The sequence below is a fragment of the Haliotis asinina genome, chromosome 12, assembly GCF_037392515.1.
Source record: "Haliotis asinina isolate JCU_RB_2024 chromosome 12, JCU_Hal_asi_v2, whole genome shotgun sequence".
Lineage (NCBI taxonomy): Eukaryota > Metazoa > Mollusca > Gastropoda > Lepetellida > Haliotidae > Haliotis > Haliotis asinina.
In genome coordinates, this window is record NC_090291.1 from 51,666,311 (window position 1) to 51,689,414 (window position 23,104).

The 23,104-nt window shown below is 38.6% G+C and overlaps 1 protein-coding gene across 1 annotated transcript in view; it reads left to right on the forward strand.

The window, feature by feature from the left end:
- Positions 1-9,892, forward strand: part of LOC137257557 (uncharacterized) — a 57,724-nt gene extending 47,832 nt beyond the window's left edge. Inside the window, exon 6 of the mRNA XM_067794882.1 lies at positions 9,691-9,892. Within this exon, the coding sequence (XP_067650983.1) occupies positions 9,691-9,892 (202 nt within the window). The remainder of the gene's footprint in view (positions 1-9,690) is intronic.
- The last annotated feature ends 13,212 nt before the right edge of the window (positions 9,893-23,104 follow it).

Genomic DNA, 23,104 nt, shown 5'->3' on the forward strand with positions numbered 1-23,104 from the left:
ACGTTCTGACCTTTGCCTAGAGTCATATGCCCAGAAGGCGGTGACTCATGGGCCAGTCTGGTAGATTAATTATTTATAATTCTTCTGCTGGAGTATATCATCCGGGTATCCTTGGTGCTGCAAGTTGGAGACCCACTTGCTTTTAGCATTGTCCTTGTGATACTCCGTGGTGGGTGGGGAGCTCGGATGATGAACCATATGACACTAACCATGGCTTATGAAATCCCAACAAAAAAAACAAAACGTCCACTTGATATTGATCCTGTTGATACTGACCACAGACCGTCTGCATCGATTGAATATTGGCCACGTTTCCTTGTAATTGAAACTCCTGACAAGAAACCATTACAGTTGAACCCTTTTGCAGTATCTAAGGGTATTCAAGGTATTGCTGGGGATGTTAAAAACATTAGATGCTTACGTTCGGGTGCACTGCTAGTTGAGTGCGGGAAAAAAACAGCAAGCGACCAATCTGATGAGTATTAAATCTTTCGTGGGCATTCCGGTCACCGTCTCTGCTCACAAAACCCTGAACACAAGTAAAGGTATTGTCAGAGATCGTGATCGACTGTTTGCTGACATGTCAGAACTTGACATAGCCTGCGAAATGAAAGATCAAGGTGTGCTTTATGTCAAGCGTTTTTCAACCAGGAAAAATAATGAAACTATCCAAACAAACACGTATCTGTTTTCCTTCTCGTCTCCAAACACTCCTAAGTCAGTAAAGGCAGGCTACTGTAACATCAAAGTTGAAACATACATCCCCAACCCGATCAGGTGTTTTAAATGCCAGAAATACGGACACGGTGTATCTAGCTGTAGATAAAACAACAAACTGGCAGAGCTCTTAAAGGATCACAAAATAAAATTCAATTGTACAATATGTATGGGTCTCTTGAAGATATGGACGTTTCTGAAAACGTCCATTCTAGGGCACATAGATCCCCAATAAATCCACCCAAAAGATAGTTTATTCCAATGATATTGTACAGTAGAACTGCAGAGGATTGAGGACTAATTTACATGAATTACAGCTATTAGTCCAGGATTTTACACCTTCAGCGATATGTCTCCAAGAGACATATTTAAAACAAACAGATACATTTGACCTTCGTCATTTTAATGCATATCATTCTTTTTCACCTCCGGGTGATAGGGCCACTGGCGGGTCATCCGTTCTAGTCAGACAAAACGTTATTCAAAGCCCCGTTTCACTAGATACTAATATGCAGGCTGTTGCTGTGAGAATTACTTTACATGTAGCGTTTATAATGGGAGATTTAAATGGGCATAACCCACTCTGGGGTAGTGTAACTACAAACACTAAAGGTAAATTGTTGGAGGACTTTTGTTCTGACAATGATTTCTGTATTTAACATACATTATCAACTCCTGAAGCACTTACCAGAATCCTGCCTAGAAACTCTCCTCAATATTTTTGATGATATTTGGACATCGGGTAACTTTCCTCCCTCATGGCGTAACGCCATAGTAGTACCTAAACCTGGACGTGATCATACGGATCCATCCAATTATCGTTCGATTTCACTAACTAGCTGTGTTTGCAAGACCATGGAACGCATGATCAATAATCGACTTGTTTGGTACTTGGAAACAAATAATCTCATAACAGATATACAGTGTGGTTTCCGTAAAAACTGTCGACCACTTAGTGCGTTTAGAATCATATGTTAAAAATGCACTGATTAATAAACAACCTGCTGTGTCATATGACACAACCTGGAAATATGGCATTTTGAGAGATTTACATGATTTCGGTTTGCGAGGTCGTTTGCCTGAATTCATAGCCAACTTTTTAAACAACAGGCAATTTCAAGTCCGCGTGGGTTCTACCCTGTCTGATCATTACAATCAGGATCAAGGTGTTCCACAAGGCAGTATTTTGTCAGTCACTCCTTTCAGCATCATGTTCAACAGTCTATCTAAAGTTTTAAACGATCTAATAGATGGATCTTTATTTGTGGATGATTTTAATATTTCTTGTCGTGGTAAAAATATGCATACTATTGAACGGCAACTGTAGCTGTGTTTAAACAAAGTAGATAAATGGTGTCTTGAAAACGACTTCAAATTTTCTAAATCAAAAACCAATTGTATACACTTCTGTCGTAAATACAAACCCCATAAAGACCCAGAACTACATCTCAGTGCTACCCAAATCAAAGTGGTCAAGGAGGCCAAGTTCTTGGGATTTATTTTCGACTCACATTTGACCTTTTTGCCGCATATTAAATCCCTTAAAGCCAAATGCCTGAAGGCACTCGATTTATTAAAGGTTGTTTCAAATTCAAAATGGGGAGGGGATCAAACTACCCTCCTTCACTTATATAGATCACTCGTGCGATCGAAACTTGATTACGACTCCATCGTATATGGTGGAGCTTGTCAAAGCAGCCTAAAACTACTTGATCCTGTTCACCACCAAGGCCTAAGACTTTGTCTCGGTTCTTTTAGAACCTCTCCTATTGACAGTCTATACGTCGAAGCTGATGAGCCTTCTCTCACCTTACGTCGTATCAAACTATCTTTACAATACATTACAAAATTAGCTTCAAATGAGTCTAATCCTGCATTTAATTGTGTCTTTAGTCCTCTTTATGAGGATTTGTTTAACAAAACGTCTTCCCTTCTTCTGCCTCTTTGGCTCAGAATTAAGCCATTTCTTGCTGCTTCTAGCATTGAGCTGGAAAATATAGCTCCCCCCCGTCTTCTTTCTTCTCCCCCTTGGCAGTTGGTTAGGCCACAAGTTGACCTAACATTAACTACATTTAAAAAATCAGAAACCAATCAGTTACAGTATAAACAAGAATATAGTCAATTGAAACATAAATATAACAATTATAAATCCTTATTTACAGATGGATCCAAGGACGGTGGCGCAGTTGCTTGTGCTACTGTCATTGGATCCAGAACAATATCTTCTAGATTACCAGACAATATTTCTATTTTTACAGCTGAAGCTAACGCCATATTAACAGCTCTTAAATATATTCAAAGACACCCGAAACGTAAACAGTATATAATATATTCCGACTCTCTTTCTTGCCTTCAGGCTATTAAAAATATTTCTTGTTAACATCCACTTTTAATAGAAATTATTGAATTGTATAATGATCTTGCTACTGGCCAATACAACATCGTCTTCTGTTGGTTACACAGCCATGTAGGGATCTCTGGTAACACATTGGCTGCTCACAGTAAATTTAAGTCTACCAGAATTTTAATCGTAGTATTCATGCGATTTTAATTTCGGCTAACATTTCATACAATCGCCAGCAGCAGAAGGGATGGTGTAAATCTAATTAGGGTCCATGTAGGTAGCAAAGGTACTGTAAGTCCCCATGGTTCCTAGTGTGGTGATCTACCTTCTGTTGTTGGCGATCTATAGTCTGTTTTTATATTGTATTGTCTAAATAGTGTTATTAGTTTTAACTTTCGATGCTAGTTTAAATTGAAATTGTGATATTCTAGTTGTTTTACTGTCCTTCGTTGACGAGTTTTTATAATGTATATATCTTCTTTTTTATAGTTGAATGTTCTCGTCACGATATGGCTGAGATATTGCCGATGTGACTCACTCACTCACTCAAGGGCATTTGCTGATGTCCATGGTTGTTCAGAAGCTGTTGAGGAACAGGCCTTAAAATCTGGTCGAAATCTGGTACCGTTAATCACAATCAGACGGCTCCGAAGTCTGGCATTGATTGTGGCCCAAACCATTACATTGGCCCCATCAAAGCGATTTCTGTCAATAACGCACCCATCTTGATAACGTTCGTGTTGCCGTCTGTATACACGTTGACGTCCGTCGGCAAAGGATAGACAGAACCTTGAAGAATCTGGGTGGCATAAGGCGATGTTGTTAAGCAAAGTGCAGTCTCTCAGGCTGTTGACGTGGTGCCATGATGTTTCCACGGTTTGGCCTACGACATCTCATACCCACAGCTCGCACATCGTCTTATCACCCTCATAGCGCTGACCCGCCGTCCTACCGTGGTACGAGCTGTGTTTGCTGCTGTCTGAAAGCAGTTCCGTTAATGTGCTTCTCGGATGTGTCGGTCTTGACGTGGTGTCGTAACCGGAGTGAGTGAGTGAGTTAATATTTTACGTCACATCGGCAATATCTCAGCCATATCGTGACGAGAACAACTAATATCAAAATCAATTATATGTCTACTATAAAACCTGTCAACGAAGGACAGTAAAACAACTAAAATATCACGAATGGAATTAAAACTAACATGGAAAGTTAAAAACAACATCACCATTTTATACACTATAAAATCAGGCTATAGATCGCAACAACTGAAGGTAGATCACCATACTAGGGACCATGGGGACTTACAGTACCTTTGCTACCTACATGGACCCTACTTGGATTTACACCATCCCTTCAGCTGCTGGCGAGTGTACAATATGCCAGCCAAAATTAAAACAACAGGAATACTACGATTAAAAACCCTGGTAGAATTAAATTTACTATCAATGTTTTTGGACATACGTACCCTCTCAGGAGGACAATAATTTTACAATACTTCAACCCCCTTTGAGGGTACAGCCACTAACAATTCTCGTTACGAATCTAAACTACCAATCATGAAAATACATCTATTTACACAACACAATATTCAAAATTCAACCAAAAAATCAACTTCTTTTAAAAAACAATAATTAAATGTGAATTAACGCTGGTAAAAAGATCCTTCATTGTTTTAACTGTAAAATACTTATCCCCTGTGATGCAGAATATGCTTGACCGTGACTCTCTTATCACAAGGGATACAAAACGGAGGATCCTCACCTTTTAACGGTGCACATGAGTATATCTAGTATGGCCAATACAACACCGTCGTAAAACAACCTCTTCAAATCTGGACTGACAGCCCAAGTAGGTGTAACCAGTATACGGTTTTATTTCATGTAATTTATTTATACCTACTTGGGTGTGCCACTTCTGCATCAGATCACAGATGTAAGATCTAATGCTAGCTTTATAATCAGAGTATGGAATAAGAAGTGGTGTCACAGATTTGTTGAGTACAGCCTTGGTAGCAAGATCGGCCATTGCGTTACCAGAAATGCCTATGTGGCTGGGTAACCAACAAAAGACGATGTTGTATTGGCCTGTGGCAAGATGATTATACAATTCAATAATTTCAATTAAAAGTGAATGTTTGCAAGAGATATTTTTAATAGCCTGAAGACAAGAAAGAGAGTCCGAATAGATTATATATTGTTTACGTTTCGGGTGTCTTTGAATATATTTAAGAGCTGTTAATATTGCGTTAGCTTTCTCCTGTAAAAATAGAACTGTTATCTGGTAATCTAGAAGATATTGTTCTGGATCCAATGACAGTGGCACAAGCCCCTGCGCCACCGTCCTTGGACCCATCTGTAAATAAGGATAATAATTGCTATATTTATGTTTCAGTTGATTATTATCTTGCTTATACTGTAATTCATTCGTTTCTGATTTTTTAAATGTCGTTAATGTTATGTCAACTTGTGGCCTAACCAACTGCCAAGGAGGAGAATAAAGAAGACGGGAAGGAGCTATGTTTTGCAGCTCAATGCTGGCAGCAGAAATAAGTGCTTTATTCTTAAACCAAGAGGCCTAACAAGAGGAGATATTTTATTGTATAACTCCTCATACAGAGGATTGAAAACACAGTTATAGGCAGGGTTTGACTCATTTGAATATAGTTTTGTTACATACTGTAAAGCTAATTTTAATTCGCTGTTCAAGAGATGGTTCACCAGCCTCGACATACAGGCTGTCAACAGGTGAAGTTCTAAAGGAGCCAAGACAAAGTCTTAGACCTTGATGATGGACTGAATCTAATAGTTTTAAGTTGCTTTTGCTGGTTCCACCATAGACGATGTAGCCATAATCAAGTTTAGAACGCACGAGAGATCGATAGAGATGGAGAAGGGTAGCTTGATCCCCTCCCCATTGAGAATTTGAAACCACTTTCAACAAGTCAAGTGCTTTCAGGCATTTAGTTTTAAGTGATTTAATATGTGGTAAAAACGTTAAATGTGAATCAAAGATTAGACCTAAGAACTTGGCTTCCTTCACAACTTTACTGGGCGTCCCATCTAGAGACAGTTCAGGGTCTTTATGTGGTTTGTATTTACGACAGAAATGTATGCAGTTAGTTTTCGATTTAGAAAATTTAAAGCCGTTTTCAAGACACCATTTATTAATCTTGTTTAAATACAACTGCAGTTGTCGTTCAGTGGTATGCATATTTTTACCACGACAAGAAATATTAAAATCATCCACAAATAACGATCCATCAATTGGCTTTTTATAAACTGTTGATCTTGATGCTAAGAAGAGTGACAGACAAAATACTGCCTTGTGGAACATCCTGATTGTAATGATCAGACAGGGTAGAACCCGCACGGACCTGGAATTGTCTGTCATTTAAAAAGTTGGCTATGAATTGAGGCAAACGACCTCGCAAACAAAAGTCATGTAAATCTCTCCAAATGCCAAATTTCCAGGTTGTGTCATATGCTTTTTCAAGATCAAAAAAGATAGACACAGCATGTTGTTTATTAATTAGTGTGTTTTTAACAAATGATTCTAAACGCACTAAGTGGTCGACAGTTTTTACGGAAACCACACTGTATATCTGTTATGAGATTATTTGTTTCCAAGTACCAAACAAGTCGATTATTGATCATGCGTTCCATGGTCTTGCAAACACAGCTAGTTAGTGAAATTGAACGATAATTGGATGGATCCGTATGATCACGTCCAGGTTTAGGTGTTGGTACTACTATGGCGTCACGTCATGAAAGAGGAAAGTTACCCGATGTCCAAATATCATCAAAAATATTGAGGAGAGTTTCCAGACAGGATTCTGGTAAATGTTTCAGGAGTTGATAATGTATGTTATCAGCTCCTGTAGCAGTATCATGAGCTTCATCAAGGGCAGTATGGAGCTCATGAATTGAAAATGTTTCATTATAATCCTTCCCATCATCGGAGTTGAAATTCTCTTTTCTTGTTGTTCTTGATATTGCTGAAATTTAGGTATATAATTTGAAGAGGAAGAATGTTTAGCGAGAGTTTCGCCCAGTTTATTCGCAATATCTTTTATCAGTAAGTAGATCTCCATGTTTAAGATGATGGACAGTAGATTTAGTACCTTTACCTTTAATGTTTTGGACCATGTTCCATACTTTGGACATGGGTGTCCGAGAATTTATTTTAGATACATAATCTTGCCAAGATTGGCGTTTGTTCTGTTTAAAAGTACGCCGTGCTTTAGCATTTAAAATTTTAAATTTATTTAAATTATGCACCATAGGATGACGACGGAAATAATGTTCTGCTTTTTTCCTTGCCTTCCTAGCTTGTTTGCAGTCATCGTTGAACCATGGTTTCCGAATATGTGGAACTGCAAAGGAATTTGGTATACACTCATCAGCTATGGAGTTCAATTCCTCAGAAAAGCAACTGATAGCATCAGGAACGTCAACAAAGCGTTCGGGTTTAACTTTTTCAGCACACTGTTTCATATAAAGCCCAGTTAGCCTTTTTAAATTCCGCCTTGATGATAAAGGCACATCAGATGGAGTTACAGCTTTTAATACAATAGGAAAATGGTCACTTCCACAGAGGTCATCGTGGACTAACCCTTCAAATTCATTTAGTAGTTCTGAATTTGTGAGCGACAAGTCGAGAGCAGAATAAGTCCCTGTACCTGGGTGTAAATAAGTGCTAGAACCATCATTATAAATACATAAATCATTGTCAGAAGAAAAGTTTTCCAACAACTTACCATTACTGTTTGTAGTTACACTACCCCAGAGTGGGTTGTGCCCATTTAAATCTCCCATTATAATACAGGGCTTCGGGAGTTGGTCATATAGAGCTTGAAGATCAGTTTTGGCAAACGTCGAAGACGGCGAAATATAAAGTGAGCATAGCGTAAACGTAAACATGTAAAGTAATTCGCACTGCAACAGCCTGCATATTAGTATTAAGTCAAACAGGGCTTTGAATAACGTTTTGTCTGACTAGAACGGATGATCCGCCAGATGCCCTATCATCTGGAGGTGAAAAACAATGATATGCATTAAAATGACGAAGGTCAAATGTATCTGTTTGTTTTAAATATGTCTCTAGGAGACATATCGCTGAAGGTGTAAAATCTTGGACTAATAGCTGTAATCCATGTAAATTAGTCCTCAATCCTCCGCAGTTCCACTATACAATATTATTGGAATAAACTATCTTTTGGGTGGATTTATTGGGGATCTACTCCGCACTCTTTTGGACGGCGACAAGCTATGTGCCCTAGAATGGACGTTTTCAGAAACGTCCATGTCTTCAAGAGACCCGTTTTTATTGAACAATTGAACTTTGTTTTGTGACCCTTGTGGAGCTCTACCACCTTGTTGTTTTGAAGTATCAGGCTTTGACTTCGGTTCACTTTTCACCGTTTGTTGACAATCAGCTGTCGATTGAGACTTTGCGAGTGACTGAGATGATGATTTGTGATCAGAAGAAGACTTTGAGGTACTAGGAAGTGATTCCTCAGTCTGCGATAATATAGCAGGGTACAAAAGCTGTGGACAATCGCTGTTTACCCAAGTCAAGGTAGTTTGGCAGCCTGTGGTTATGGTGTTTTAGAGCTAGACCCCGATGTTGTTTTTGCTACTGTAGCATAACTTTCTGGAAGATCGGATTTCTTTACCAGTATTTTGGCCTCGGAAAAAAAAGAGATATTTTGTGTAAATTTTATTTTGTTGATCTCCATTTGCTCTTTCAAAATTGGACACTGTTTAGAAAATGAAGAATGGTCGCCTGAGCAATTGGTGCATTTTTTATAATCACTGTCACAATCTTCTGTTGTGTGTGTCTTCTCACCACAGTGAGCACACACAACAGACAACGTGCAAGTATTTACACCGTGTCCATATTTCTGGCATTTAAAACACCTTAGCGGGTTGGGGATGTAGGTATCAACTAGAATGTTACAGTCGCCTGCCCTCACTGATTTGGTAGCATTAGGACATGAAAAAGTAAACAGATACGTGTTCGTTTTGATGGTTTCACTGATTCTCCGAGTTGAAAAGCGTTTGACATAGAGTACACCTTGATCCTTCATTTCAGATCCTATATCAAGTTCTGACATATCATCAAACAATCGGTCTCGATCTCTAACGATACCTTTGCTTGAGTTCAAGGTTTTGTAAGCAGAGACCGTGACCGGAATGCCCACGAAAGGTTTGATGTTCAGCAAATTAGTTGCTTGCTGCTTTTTTCCGCACTCTACTATCAGGGCACCTGAACGTAAGCGTCTTATGTTCTTCACATCCCCTGCAATACCTTGAATACCCTTGGATACAGCAAAGGGGTTCAGTTTTAACGGTGTCTTATCAGGAGTCTCAATCACAATGAAACGTGGCCAGTATTCAGACGGTCTATGGTCAGTATCAACAGGGTCATTATCAAGTGGACGTTTTGGGTTTTTTAGTGGTATTTCGTAAGCCATGGTTAAGGTAATATGGTTCATCATCCCAGCTCCCCACCCACCACGGAGTATCACAAGGACAATGCTAAAGCAAGCGGGCCTCCAGCTTGCAGCACCAAGGATACCCGGATGATATACTCCAGCGGAAGAATTAAAAGATTAATAATTCCACCAGATTGGCCCATGAGCCACCGCCTTCTGGCGCCAGAGACTTTCTCCAGCAAGCACAGGTACCAGTTCTTCACTGTCCAGCTGTTAACCCCACTGAACATTTGTGGGATGAACTTGGACGTCGTGTCCGTCAACGTCAACGTGAACCAAACAACGTCGCAGAATTGGCCCTTGCTCTACAGCAGGAGTGGCAGAACATTCCTTAAGCATCTGTTCGACGTTTGTGCCAGTCCATGCCACGACGACTCCGTTCTTGCTTGCAATCTCAAGGGGGTCACACTCGCTACTGACTTTGATAAGGGGATCTGTGTGTTAAACTTGACGTGTTACGTCATCAGTGTGCAACACATCATCTTCTTAACATGCAAAGGAAAGACAATTAAATTCTTTACATGACTGTATTAAAACTGGTTTGCAAATGATATGGTTTGTCATTTTTTTCCTAGTATGAAATGGGTTTTGCCTTTTCATTGTGTGTCAGTATATATTGACTGTTATATTTGCCCTTAGTATGGCCAGCATTTCAAAAAATACTGTTTTAAGTGTCTGCTTTACGTATTATCCACAGCAGCGCAAATAATGTGAATAAACACAAATTACATGCACCTACATTACATCATGGATTTAATATAAGTTTACCTTGCCCACTGACTGACAGGACAGGGTTTCTTACATGTCATAAAAGTGAACCCTTGCCAGGGAATAACAGGCTTTTGTTGTAGAATGTATTTTCTAATTGGCACCCTCTATAATTAGCGCGTGCCACAGGGATTGGACTATTTAGGTGGTTTAACATTGCGTAATCAACACTCAACAGACAATGAAATGTATTCAGCTCTGGAAGTAGACAAATAGAGAACAACACGTTTGTGTTTGCAGTCAGAGACAGTGTGGTTCATGACCGGGAAGGCTAAAATCGTCACGCTTCTCGGTTCAGTGAGCGTAGTCTTCGCGGTACTTGCAATGCAATGTTATGGCTGAACGAACACGACGGTCCTCGCTCAGAGACTCAGACAAGTTACAAAGAAAACAGGATTAATTAATGGACACCATATTTGGGCATAACTGAAATATAATAAAGTTATATACACAAGGTGAAAGATTTATTTCCTTATTATAAGAGCCATTTATTACTTACCCGCTGATGATATCAGTGTTTAATAATAGCATATAACGTCAGAGTATAGTTTTGACAAAACAATGCCCATTGTAATTCTTCAGCACACAACAATGTCATGTGCATACAATAGTGCTGATACTTTCATATACATGCTAAGCTGTTCTTCAATAAAAGAAATATAAGTACATTTACATGCTTTCACGTAAAAAGGTTTCAAGTTCGTTAAAGTAGAGAAAAAAGAAAAACGGGGATGAATATCCGCCCCATACAACACCAATATCACAGTGGAAGAATAGTGAAGTAGAAGCACCATGTTTTACATGGGATTAAAATTGTTGGTACATATAGTACATTATCTTTAAACAGTTGCTGCTTATGTTACTGGACTCATTGTCATCCATAACCGTTCCTCTAAACAGTGCTAAAGGCCTATTATGGTTCCTTCCGGCACTGTATCTTTTATATCTTTAACTTTGGCGGTACTTCCCTACTCCCTTCGAAATTAGCTATCCGAGTAATCCGAAATATAACTCTCAGCCCTCCGTGGACATCTGAAAAATAAATTTTAGCCTTCCCGGCACGACACCGACGGCGTTATGCAATTGGTGTGTTCACGAAATATCATTAACTTGTTATCAGATAACTGGTTATGTTGTCCACACCAGGGCGGACTTAGGCAAAAAAAACCCCAAAGGAATTCCTTCTTAAAAACTTCATAATGTAAGTAATTAATTTGGTCCTTTACAATAATACGTGACTAAATGTTTAGTATATATCATTTTAGAACACATTAAACAATTTCTAGAGTAATCAGTAGACAAGGTCATATGACAGATAATTCCAGAGACAAATAGTTTATGAGATTATAGTTTATGAAAAGCATTAAATTAGAAAATAAGCAAGCTAATCTGACCTCTAATGCTCAGAAATTACTACCACTTGAATGACAATAGTTTGAGAATGTGACAGCTCAGAAAACTGACCTTTCGATCTTTTTCAGGCTCAGGGCCTCTACAATACGCTTTGAAATGTGGGTGCTGCTTTAGCTCATAACTTATCTCCTGTGAATTAATAACATGACTGTAATATCTAGACATTTCATAGATTGCTAATGTGAATCATTTTTCACACACGCCTTAATTAAGTACGATCTACAAGTTGTCCAGCTTGACCTGGTCAAGTGATTACTAATACATTGCGTGACCGTGTCAAAACTGGTTGGGTCTATTATTGTGAAGGGGTGATTGTCAACAACCGCGAAGAGGTCGCCGTTTGACATCTCAGTGTCGAGAAATCGTCGGCAATGCCTAACTGTCTATAACAATTGACTATTCGGGCTTTTAGACAGCCAGCAGCAGCTGTGAATCGGATTCTGAAAGTTACTGACTTTACGTTGTAAACTTAGTAAACCAAACTAGCGATCTTAAGGCTGTAAAAACAATTCAATTCAAACATATTTTTTTTTCAGAAGAGTTATTTTCCGGGTGTTTCGCACGAACGGAACAATAACTGCATTCTCTGCTCCCCTATTTAATGAAGTTAACTCGACCAGCCGTTTATGCCATCTGACCTCCCGGGACATGCATATGAAGAGTAGCTCAGGTCAAGCTGATTAACATGTAGTACATGTTGTCTTTCTCATTATGTTTCACGCCGAAAAATATGATTCTGTTGAATGGTGCCACAAATAAATGAAAACACAAAGCAAATGTTATAATAAAACAGACTAACGTCTGCAATATGTACAGTGTCGGCTATTACCTTGTTCCAGGTATGTATCCACCAATATCCACTTAAAGGAAGGAAAGACAAAGAATCATGTTCCATGTCAAAGTGTCTTTTAACAGTCTAATATACGAAAAGGAGATATGTCGTTTCAAGTTTCAAATTTCCACAATGGAGATCTCACTGGTGTTACGGTTAAGAACTTGCCGTCACAAAAGGTATAAGAAATCCCCCCAGGACCAGCAAAATATATCACTGAGAACACTGATTTTTGCAATAATGTGTATTCAGCAAAAAAACAAATGAACGATACAAAAGATTACAATACTTGTACAGTGAGTGAGTCAGTGTGTTGATATTTAACGTCACATCGGCAATATTTCCGCCATATCGTGACGGGAACATAATACTGGAATGGAATACATGTGTATTAAAATAACCTGTCGACAAAGGACAGTAAAACAACTAGAATATCACAGAAAAGAATCTAAAATTAGTAATTAGACCTAAAACAGTTTATTTATAGAGGACAATACAATATAAAAATGGACTATAGATTGCTAACAACTGAAGGTAGATCACCATACTAGGGACCATGGGGACTTACAGTAATTCTTCTTGCATGGACCCATGCTGGATCCCCTCAGCCGTCAGTAATTTGGGAAATATAGCCAGACAGTAAAAAGACACTTATTCTACGATTAAAATCGTTATCCCTTATGATGGAATATTCAACATAGTCAAGCAAAACGTGTTTGACTGTGATTCTTTCATCAGAAGGGATACAAAACGGAGGATCTTCCCCTTTAAGCAAATATTCATGTGTATATCTTGTGTGGCCAATACGACATCGTCGCATTTCAAATCTGGACTTCTGCATAAGATCGCGAGTGTAAGCTCTAATGCTAGCTTTGTGGTCACAATAAGGAATAAGAAGTGGTGTCACAGATATGTTGAGAGCTGCTTTAGCAGCAACCCCGGCCATTGTATTCCCAGAAATGCCAACGTGGCTGGGTAACCAACAATATCAATGTTGTATTGGCCAGTAGCAAGACCATTATATTATTTAATAAGAAAAAGAAAGATTTTTAATAGTCTGAAGGTAAGATGATATATTGTTTATGTTTAGGGTGTCTTTGAATATATTCAAGGGCCGTTAATATTGCGTTAGCTTCAGCGGTAAAAATAGAGCTGTTACCCGGTAATCTAAAAGATATTGTTCTGGATCCAATGACAGTGGCACAAGTCACCGCCCTTGGATCCTTCTATATATAAGGATTTATAATTGCTATATTTATGTTTTAATTAATTATATTCTTGTTTATATTGCAATTCATTAGTTTCTGATTTCTTTTTAATGTGGTCAGTGTTGGGTCCACTTAGGGCCTAACCAATTGCCAAGGAGGAGAAGAAGGAAGACGAGAAGGCGATATATTTTCCAGCTCAATGCCGGCAGAGGAAATAAATGGTTTAATTCTGTGCCCTAGAGGCGGAACAAGAGAAAACTTGTTGTTATACAAATCCTCATAAAGTGGACTGAACACACAGTTATAGGCAGGGTTAGATTCATTAGGATATAATTTAGTAATGTATTGTAAAGACAATTTTATACGACGTTGTGCAAGAGATGGTTCATCGGTCTCAACGTAGAGACTGTCAATAGGTGAAGTTCTGAAAGACCCAAGTCAAAGTCTTACGTCTTGATGGTGGACAGAATCAAGAAGTTTAAGGTTGCTTTTGCAGGCTCCACCATATACGATGGAGCCATAATCGAGTTTTGAACGGACCAGTGATCGATATAGGTGCAAGAGGGTAGTTTGATCCCCTCTCCACTTTGAGTTGGAAACAACCTTCAACAAATCTAGTGCCTTCAGGCATTTAGCTTTAAGGTATTTAATGTGTGGTAAGAAGGTTAAATGAGAATCGAAAATTAAACCCAAGAACTTGGCCTCCTTTACAGCTTTGATGGGAGTGCCATTTAAAGATAGTTCAGGGTTCTTGTGCGGCTTATATTTTCTAAAAAAGTGTATACAGTTAGTTTTGACCTTGAAATTTAAAGCACGTTTTCTGAACACCATTTTGTTTAAACGCAATTGCAATTGCCGATCAATAGTATGCATATTTTTACCGCGACAAGAAATGTTAAAATCATCCACAAAAAGTGATCCATCGATTGAATCATTTAAAACCTTGGATAGACTGTTGATCTTGATACTAAAAAGTGTGACTGACAAAATACTGCATTTTGGGACACCGTGATCCGGATTATAATAGCCAGACAGAGTTAAACCCACTCCGACTTGAAATTACCTGTCGGTTACAAACTGTGATATAAAAAGAGGTACACGACCCCTTAAACCAAAATCATGTAAGTCCTATAAAATGCCATGTTTCCAAGTGGTATCGTTATGCTTTCTCCAAATCAAAGAATATCGATACTGCATGTTCTTTATTTACTATAGCATTTTTGACAAAGGATTCTAGACGTACCAAATGGTCAATAGTACAAAGTATTTCCTGAAACCACATTGAATACTAGTATTTGTTGTAAGATTATAAGATCATTTGCAGACACAACTCGTTAAAGAGATTGGCGTGGAATTTGAAGGATCAGAATGATCCCGGCCAGGCTTTGGTATAAGAACTACAATGGCATTACGCCATGAATTTGGGAAATTCCCTGTAGTCCATATCATATCAAAACTATTTAGCAGTGTTTCCAGGCATTATTCGGGTAAATGTTTCAGGAGTTGATAATGAAATGTCATCAACCCCTTTTGCTGTATCATGAGCTTGCTCAAGTGTTGTATATATGCTCATGTAATGAAAAAAGTTCATTATAATCTTCACCATTGTCTGAGTTAAAATTGATTGTTTTCGTCTCCTGCTGTTTCTGGTATTTCTGAAACTCAGGGACATAATTTGATCAAGATTGATGTTTGGCGAGAGTTTCACCAAGCTTATTGGCAATGTCACCCTTATATGTCAATACATCGTCAACGTCCTTCAGATGGTGTACAGTAGATTTGGATCCTGTGCCCTATATTCTTTGAATCACATTCCAAACGTTTGAAATTGGTGTGCAGGAATTTTAACTTTGTCCAAATTATGGACTGTAGGATCCCACCGAAAATACTTCTCGGCCTTCTTCCTACTCTTTCTGGCCTGTTTACATTCATCATTAACCCATGGTTTACGAACGTGTCGAGTTGCAGAAGACTTAGGTGTTGTTTCATTAGCTATGTTCTTCAGTTTATCGGAGACTACCTGGATCGGATCCAGAGTATTGACAAAAACGTCAGTTTTCAAGTTTTCAGTGCACAGTGACCGAAATAATGGCCAACTGACCTTCCCAAAAAAACACCTTGTTGCAGGTGGGTTATCAGTCGGATTTATAGCTGTGAGAATTGTTGGAAAATGGTCACTTCCATAAAGGTCATCATGGACTCGCCATTCAAACTCATTGTGTATATCTGGATCTGAGAGTGACAAATCAAGTGCAGAATACGTTCCTGTAAAAGGACGTAAATAAGTGGCTGATCCATCATTAAATATGCATACGTTGTTATTAAATATGCATACGTTGTTATTAGATATGAAGTCTTCAAGTACTTTCCCTTTAGTGTTAGTATCAGTACTTCCCCCATAAAGGGTTATCACCCATGAAAATACAGGGTTTGGGAAGCTGGTCATATAGATCTGAAGATCGGACTGTTCCTTGAACAGCTGAAGAAGGTGAAATTTACAAGGAACTAAGCGTGAAAGTTATTTGTAAAGAAATCCGTACAGCTTTTAAGGCGAACAGGGCTATGAATAACACCCTGTCTCACCAAAATAGAAGCGCCACCAGTGGCATTATCACCTGGGGGTGAAAACGAATGAAATATACTGACGCAAGTCAAAATTATCTGTACTTTTCAGGTATGTCTCTTGTAAACTAAGAGCTGGTGGTTTAAAATCTTGTAATCTAAATCTTGCTAGCGGTTCAAAGGTGTTTTGAAACCCTACAGGCACTTTTAATGGTAAAGCCACCTCAATATGTTTAATGGCCCTGGCCTCATTTCGTCTTTGTTGTTTCTGTTCCTTTTTTGATATTGTTGTTTTCCTTTCAGGTTCATGTTGATTGTTGTGTTCGGACGTCATATTAGGTAGTGGCAAATCATTTGTTGTTTGAGTAGTTTGTGATGATGTTGGTGACATACTAGTATGTTCAGCATTGATTAGATATAAAATAACTTAGTCATCCGCGGTCCAGTTTATAGCAGTTTGACAACCAGAATCAACTTTGAGTGGGAATGAGGAGACTGCGGTGGAATAGGTTAGAGTAGTGGATGAAGCAGATAATTTATTGTGAACCAGTTTCATTGCATCAGCAAAGGAAATGTCATTAGTATGCTTGACTTTCAGAATTTGTGTCTGTCTCACGAAAGAAGGACATGCCTTTGAAGAGCTCATAAGAGCCGTTATTTAGGTCAAGCACTGATGGATAGGCAGAATTGTGTACTCCAGTTCATCTCTGTGTGTCCCATCGTCAACACGAAAACCAGCTTTTGTATATAAGATCATTCTTTCGAGAACATTGAAGCACTTACGACCATCGCCATTAACGGAGAAGTTTCTGGTAGTGTCCAGGACGAACGCACAAATAATCAAAACATAAACTCAAGAAGAGGTAACTCTAAAGCATTACCTTGAAGCCTAAAAGTACTAAACATCCATGATACAGAATGTGACCCACAACAACTATCGCCGTGACCCAATAATAATCATCACGTAACTAACAATACAATACACAGAATATACACTCTCATAACACTGTTCACAAAAGATCGCACACCTGGCAACCAATTCCATGAGAACCTAAATACTTTATGAAAAGTATTTTAGTTCGCCAATAATGAGCAGTCAATCAATATTGGCGGTTTTTTCACAGGCTCTTTACGACAGGGTGTAATCATTAAAGATAAGTAAATCCACACACATAACACTACCTTTTGACAAATCCACTGTCCTAGATGAAAGTAATTCAATCAATAATTTAATCAATCAGCATGTTATCGGTTAATCCTTTGACAGATGCTTGTTTTGTATCTTAGCTGATAATTCCTGCACTTCTAAGCACAAATGTAGTTGATTCAACCGTTTCAGAAGAGTGTTCAAATCTGTGGTCGCCTGCACAAGCTATTGCGCTACCATCCTTGGCCCCTTCTGTAAATAAGGAGTACTATGTTTAGTTTAAATTGACTAAATTATTTATTTTACAGATCCTCATATTATAGAGGATTAAACACACAGCTATAAGCTGGGATGGATGCATTAGAGTACATTTTAGAGACATGTTGCAAAGATAATTTGATACGGCGATGTTTCAGGGATGGTTCATCGGCTTCAACATAAAGACTGTCAGTTGGAGAAGTAGCAAATGATTAAAGACATAGTGGCAAACCTTGAGGTTGCTTTTGTAGGCTCCTCCATAGACGATAGAACCATAACCCAGACGCTGTTAATTGACCTTGTTTAAACAAGGCTGCGGTGCCGTTCATGGTTAAGAAATATTAAAATCATCCACCAAAAGTGATCCATCAATTGCCATTACTTAAAACTTTTGCTAAACTGTTGATGTTAATGCTAAATATACTGACAGACAAAATACAGCCTCGTGGGACACCCTGGTCCTGATTGTAATGGTCAGACAGGGTACAACCCACTCGAGCTGTCATTTAAAAAGATGGGGATGAACTGAGTTAAACGACTTCTCAATCCAAAACCAAATCTTTCAAAATGCCACATAGTGTCATATGCGTTTTCGAGATGAACAACGATAGACACTACATGCTGTTTATTGATTAAACACTTCTTAAGCAATGAATCCAAACGTACTAAGTGATCCATGGTACTTCTGTTTTACCGAAACCACATTGAATATCTGTGAGAAGATTATCAGTTTCTAAATACCAAACGAGACGAATATTAAATATGCGTTTTACGGTCTCGCAAATGCAGCTTGTCAATGAAATAGGTCGATGAATCAAAGGATCAGAATGATCATGTCCAGGTTTAGGTATGAGGATAATAAATGCATCACGCCATGAGGAAGGACACTTTCCAGACGTCCAAATGGCATCAACAATATTTAAAAGGGTCTCTAAGCATAATTCTGGTATGTGCTTCAGGGGTTGATAACGGATGTTATTAGCTATCCGTGTAAAATACCTTACCTTACAGAACGATAAAAACAGGCTCTAGATCGCCAGCAACTGAAGGTAGATCACCATACTAGGGATCATGGGGACGTTTGCTACCTGCATGGACCCTAACTGATTTTACACCATTCCCTCTGTAATTGGCGATTGCAGGAAATATTTAGTCAAACAAATCTAGTTTTGAAAGTTTTGGGATACTTTAACTCCCTTTGAGGATACAGCCACTAACAATCTAATTAAAACTTCCATGCATAAAATTTTCATTTTTTGACAAATCATTTAACAAATCTAATTCTTTAAAAATGCAATAATCAATTGAGAACTTCCACCTATGGAATTTGTACTGACACTCTTTGTCATCCAGAACTAGATTTGCTCAAAATCTCTATGTCTTCTCGTGGCTGTGGGAGCCGAGGTGGCAGTTTGGAGGCTTCCACGCCAGATGATCCAAAACCAGTACATATATACTACACCTTGCACCCACCATGGAGTGTCAACAAGGACTATGTCAATTTCCACCGAATCTCCAGGACACCAGCTGCAGGGATACTGGTGCTATACTCCAGTTAATATGACATGAAAACTTGTATGTGCCCACTAGATGTATTGTCAGGCCTTTTTGGCCCATAACAACAATCTAGACAGTTAGAATTCAGTGATCAAGATCACCAGATTGGTTCATGTGCCACCGCCTTCTGACATAAGACTCCAGACAATTTTATGGATACACACTACATATAATTTAATCATAATTTTAATCTGAACTGCCGAGACCAAATAATATGTACAACACTAATCTCCATGTACAGGGTTTGATATGTTGTGCCGAGTGATAGAACCGGGTCCATTCTACCACCCGCTCAGGTGAAGTATGTGCCATCTACCCCTCAGTCTCAAACAGTTGACCGTAGACCAGAATCTGTGCCAGAACCCCAAACTGGGAAAAAACTGAACCAAACAAAACTGTCTTTTCTAAAGCAGAAAGAAAACAACATAAAAGAAAAGAAGCAAAAGCTCTTAAGCACCTTGACGTATCTTTCAACAATTCTTTAGAAGTTAGTAACAGCTTTGAACCTCTGGATATGAACACCCCTCTCCAAGCTGTTGCAGTACGTTTGACACTGAATATTCACCTTAAAAGCTTGTGTTCTTTATACATACCACCGTCCTATTCTCTTCACCGGTCTGATCTTCAGGCACTTTATGACCAACTTCCCAAACCCTGTGTAATAATGAGTGATTTGAAAGGTCATAACCCACTTTGGGGCAGTAATGACACCTATGCGAAAGGAAAATTACTTGAGGATTTTTTCTCAAATAACAATTTATGCCTTTTTATGATGGTACTAAAACCTATCTACATCCTGGAACTGGCTCGTATTCCTGCTTGGACCTATCAGCTGTTGATTTCAATTTACTAAATGAATTTGAATGGTCAGTCCATGATGACCTGTGTGGTATCAATCATTTTCCTACTGTATTAAAGTCAATTACACCATCTGATGTTCCTCTGTCTTCGAGATGGAAGTTTACTAAAGCAGACTGGGCTCGCTATGAAACTCTTTGTTGAGAAAAACAAACACCAGACGTTTTCATTGATGTTACCGTCTATATGCAGCTCCTTTCCGATTGGCTTCACAAAATAGCTGATGAATGTATTCGAAAATCCTCTATTATTCCTCATATACGTAAACCTTAGTTTACTGCAGACTGCAAACAAGCTAGGAAGCACGGAAGAAGGCTGAGCAATATTTCCGTCGTCATCCAATGGTGCATAATTTAAATACATTTAAAATACTCAATGTAAAAGCCCGGCTTACTTTTAAGCAAAACAAACGCCAATCGTGGCAAAATTATGTTTCAAAGATAAATTCACGAACGTCAATGTGAAAGTTATGGAACATGATCCAGAAAATCAAAGGTAAGGGTAGCAAATCAAGCATACACCATCTCAAATGCGAAGATCAACTGCTGACTGATAAATTTGATATCGCAAATAAACTGGGTTTCCTCAGCTAACTATATTCCTCAATTTCAAGCATACCAAAACAACAGGAAAAGAAAATTCTCAATTTTCATTCAGATAATGGGGAAAATTATAACGAAATCTTTTCTATTCATGCGCTAAAAAACTGCTCTTGAACAATTCCATAATACTGCTACAGGAACTGATACATTATCAACTCCTCAAAAACTTACAGGAATCTTGTTTAGAGACATTATTGAATTTTTCGATGAAATTTGGACATCTGGTAAATTTTCTTCATCCTGGTGTGATGCCATAGTTATACCTATTCCCAAACCTGGACGTGACCATACCGATCCATTATGGGCCCATTTCTTTGACTAGCTGTGTTTGCTAAACCATGGAACACATGGTCAGTAACAGATTAACTTGGTACCGGGAATCTAATAATTACAAATATCCAATGTGGTTTTCGTAAATATCGCAGTACTGATGACCATTTAGTTCGACTGGAGTCGTTTGTCAGGAATGTCTTTATCAGCAAGCAACATGCAGTGTCGATCTTTTTTGATTTAGGAAAGGCTTATGACACCACCTGTAAGCACTGCATCTTAAAAGACTTACATGACTTTTACGGAGTCGTATGCCTCAGTTTATATCACAGTTTTTAACTGACAGGCAGTTTCAAGTCCGAGTGGATTCTTCCCTATCTGATCATTATCATCAGGATCAGGGTGTCCCACAAGACAGTATTTTATCTGTCACTTTATTTAGTATCAAGATCAATAGTTTAGCTAAATGATTCAGTTGATGGTTCACATTTCACTTTTTGTGGATGATTTTAATACTTCTTGTAGTGGGAAAAACATGCATACTATTGAACGGCAATTGCAACTGTGCTTGAACAAAATAATCAAATGGTGTCTTGAAAACAGCTGTATACATTTTTGCCGTAAATATAACCACATAAGGACCCAGACCTCTTCCAAAATGGCACTCCCATCAAAGTTCTTAAGGAGGCCACGTTCTTTGGTCTGATTTTCGACTCACATTTAACTTTTCTTCCGCATATCAAATCCCTCAAACTAAATGCCTGAAGGTCGTGTCTAATTCCGAGTGGGGAGGTGATCAAGCTACCTTTCTACATCTATACAGATCACTTATCCGTTCGAAGCTTGAGTATGGCTCAGTCGTATATGGTGGAGTCTGCAAAAGCAACCTAAAACTATTAGATTCTGTCCATCATCAAGGCCTCAGACTTTGCCTTAGCTCCTTTTGAACTTCACCTGTTGACAGCCTTTACGTCGAGACTGATGAACCATCTCTTGAGCAGCGCCGTATAAAATTAGCCTTACAGTATAAAACAAAGCTACATTCCAAATCGGTTGTTGGCAATCTATAGCCCATTTTTATATTGTATTGTCCTCTATAATTAAACTGTTTCATATTTACCTACTAGTCGCAAATGGACATCTTTGATATATACTAGTGGTTTTATTGTCCTTCATCAACAGGGTTTTAGTTTCTTATATTCATTCATTCTACAATGTCATTATTACTTGTTCTCGTCACGATATGGCTGCAATATTGCCGATGTGACGAGAAATTTTAACTCACTCACTCAGGTGAAGTAATGGCCAAAGTGTTAGGCAAAGGAACGTTGTTCCAAGTTCGAAGTGCCGTCAACCACCTCCACCGACACAGGGGCGCACCCAACAATTGACAGGTTGTCCAATTCGGTCACGTCTTACTACCAGCAATGGGGTGCAGTGGCCACATTCTATAACCACGTTCACACGGGGGAAGAGCTATTAGGTTGCATAAAAAGGAAAGTTTCACGGGCACATTTTTTCAAAAGTGACCCGGGCTGTAGGACTGTAGGGCTTTTTAATTTTTGATAGACGAGGGAGGAACACATTTCTATTTCTTTTTTTTTCTGAGAAATACAGCTTGGGAGATTTACCACGTCTTAATGAGTTGTCACACTCGTCCTTTCAGACACTCATTCTTATAGTGCTCAAATGAATGATCGGGATGCTGCAGAATCATCATTATATGTTATATAAATGGCATAAAAATTGTGCGATGACGCGATGATGCTTGAGAAACATTTCATTTTTTTATATAGCCCTTGCGACACCCAGCACTCATCACGAGGAAGTTGTTCTTCGCAAGTGCCATGTCGTTTGGAAGAAATATTAAAGAAATATATCTCTTGCTTTTAAATTAAAAGAACATTTATTTCTGGACTCTTTATTCAACACAAATCATCTGTTTGTGTGCTGTGTTCATGCTTCATTCAAACTAGATCTTTAGGTGCAGTATCTCTACTAATATTAAGGATAGATGTCCATTGGACTCCTATAGAACCTAAATGTAACATAGCCATGTTTACACTAGAAGC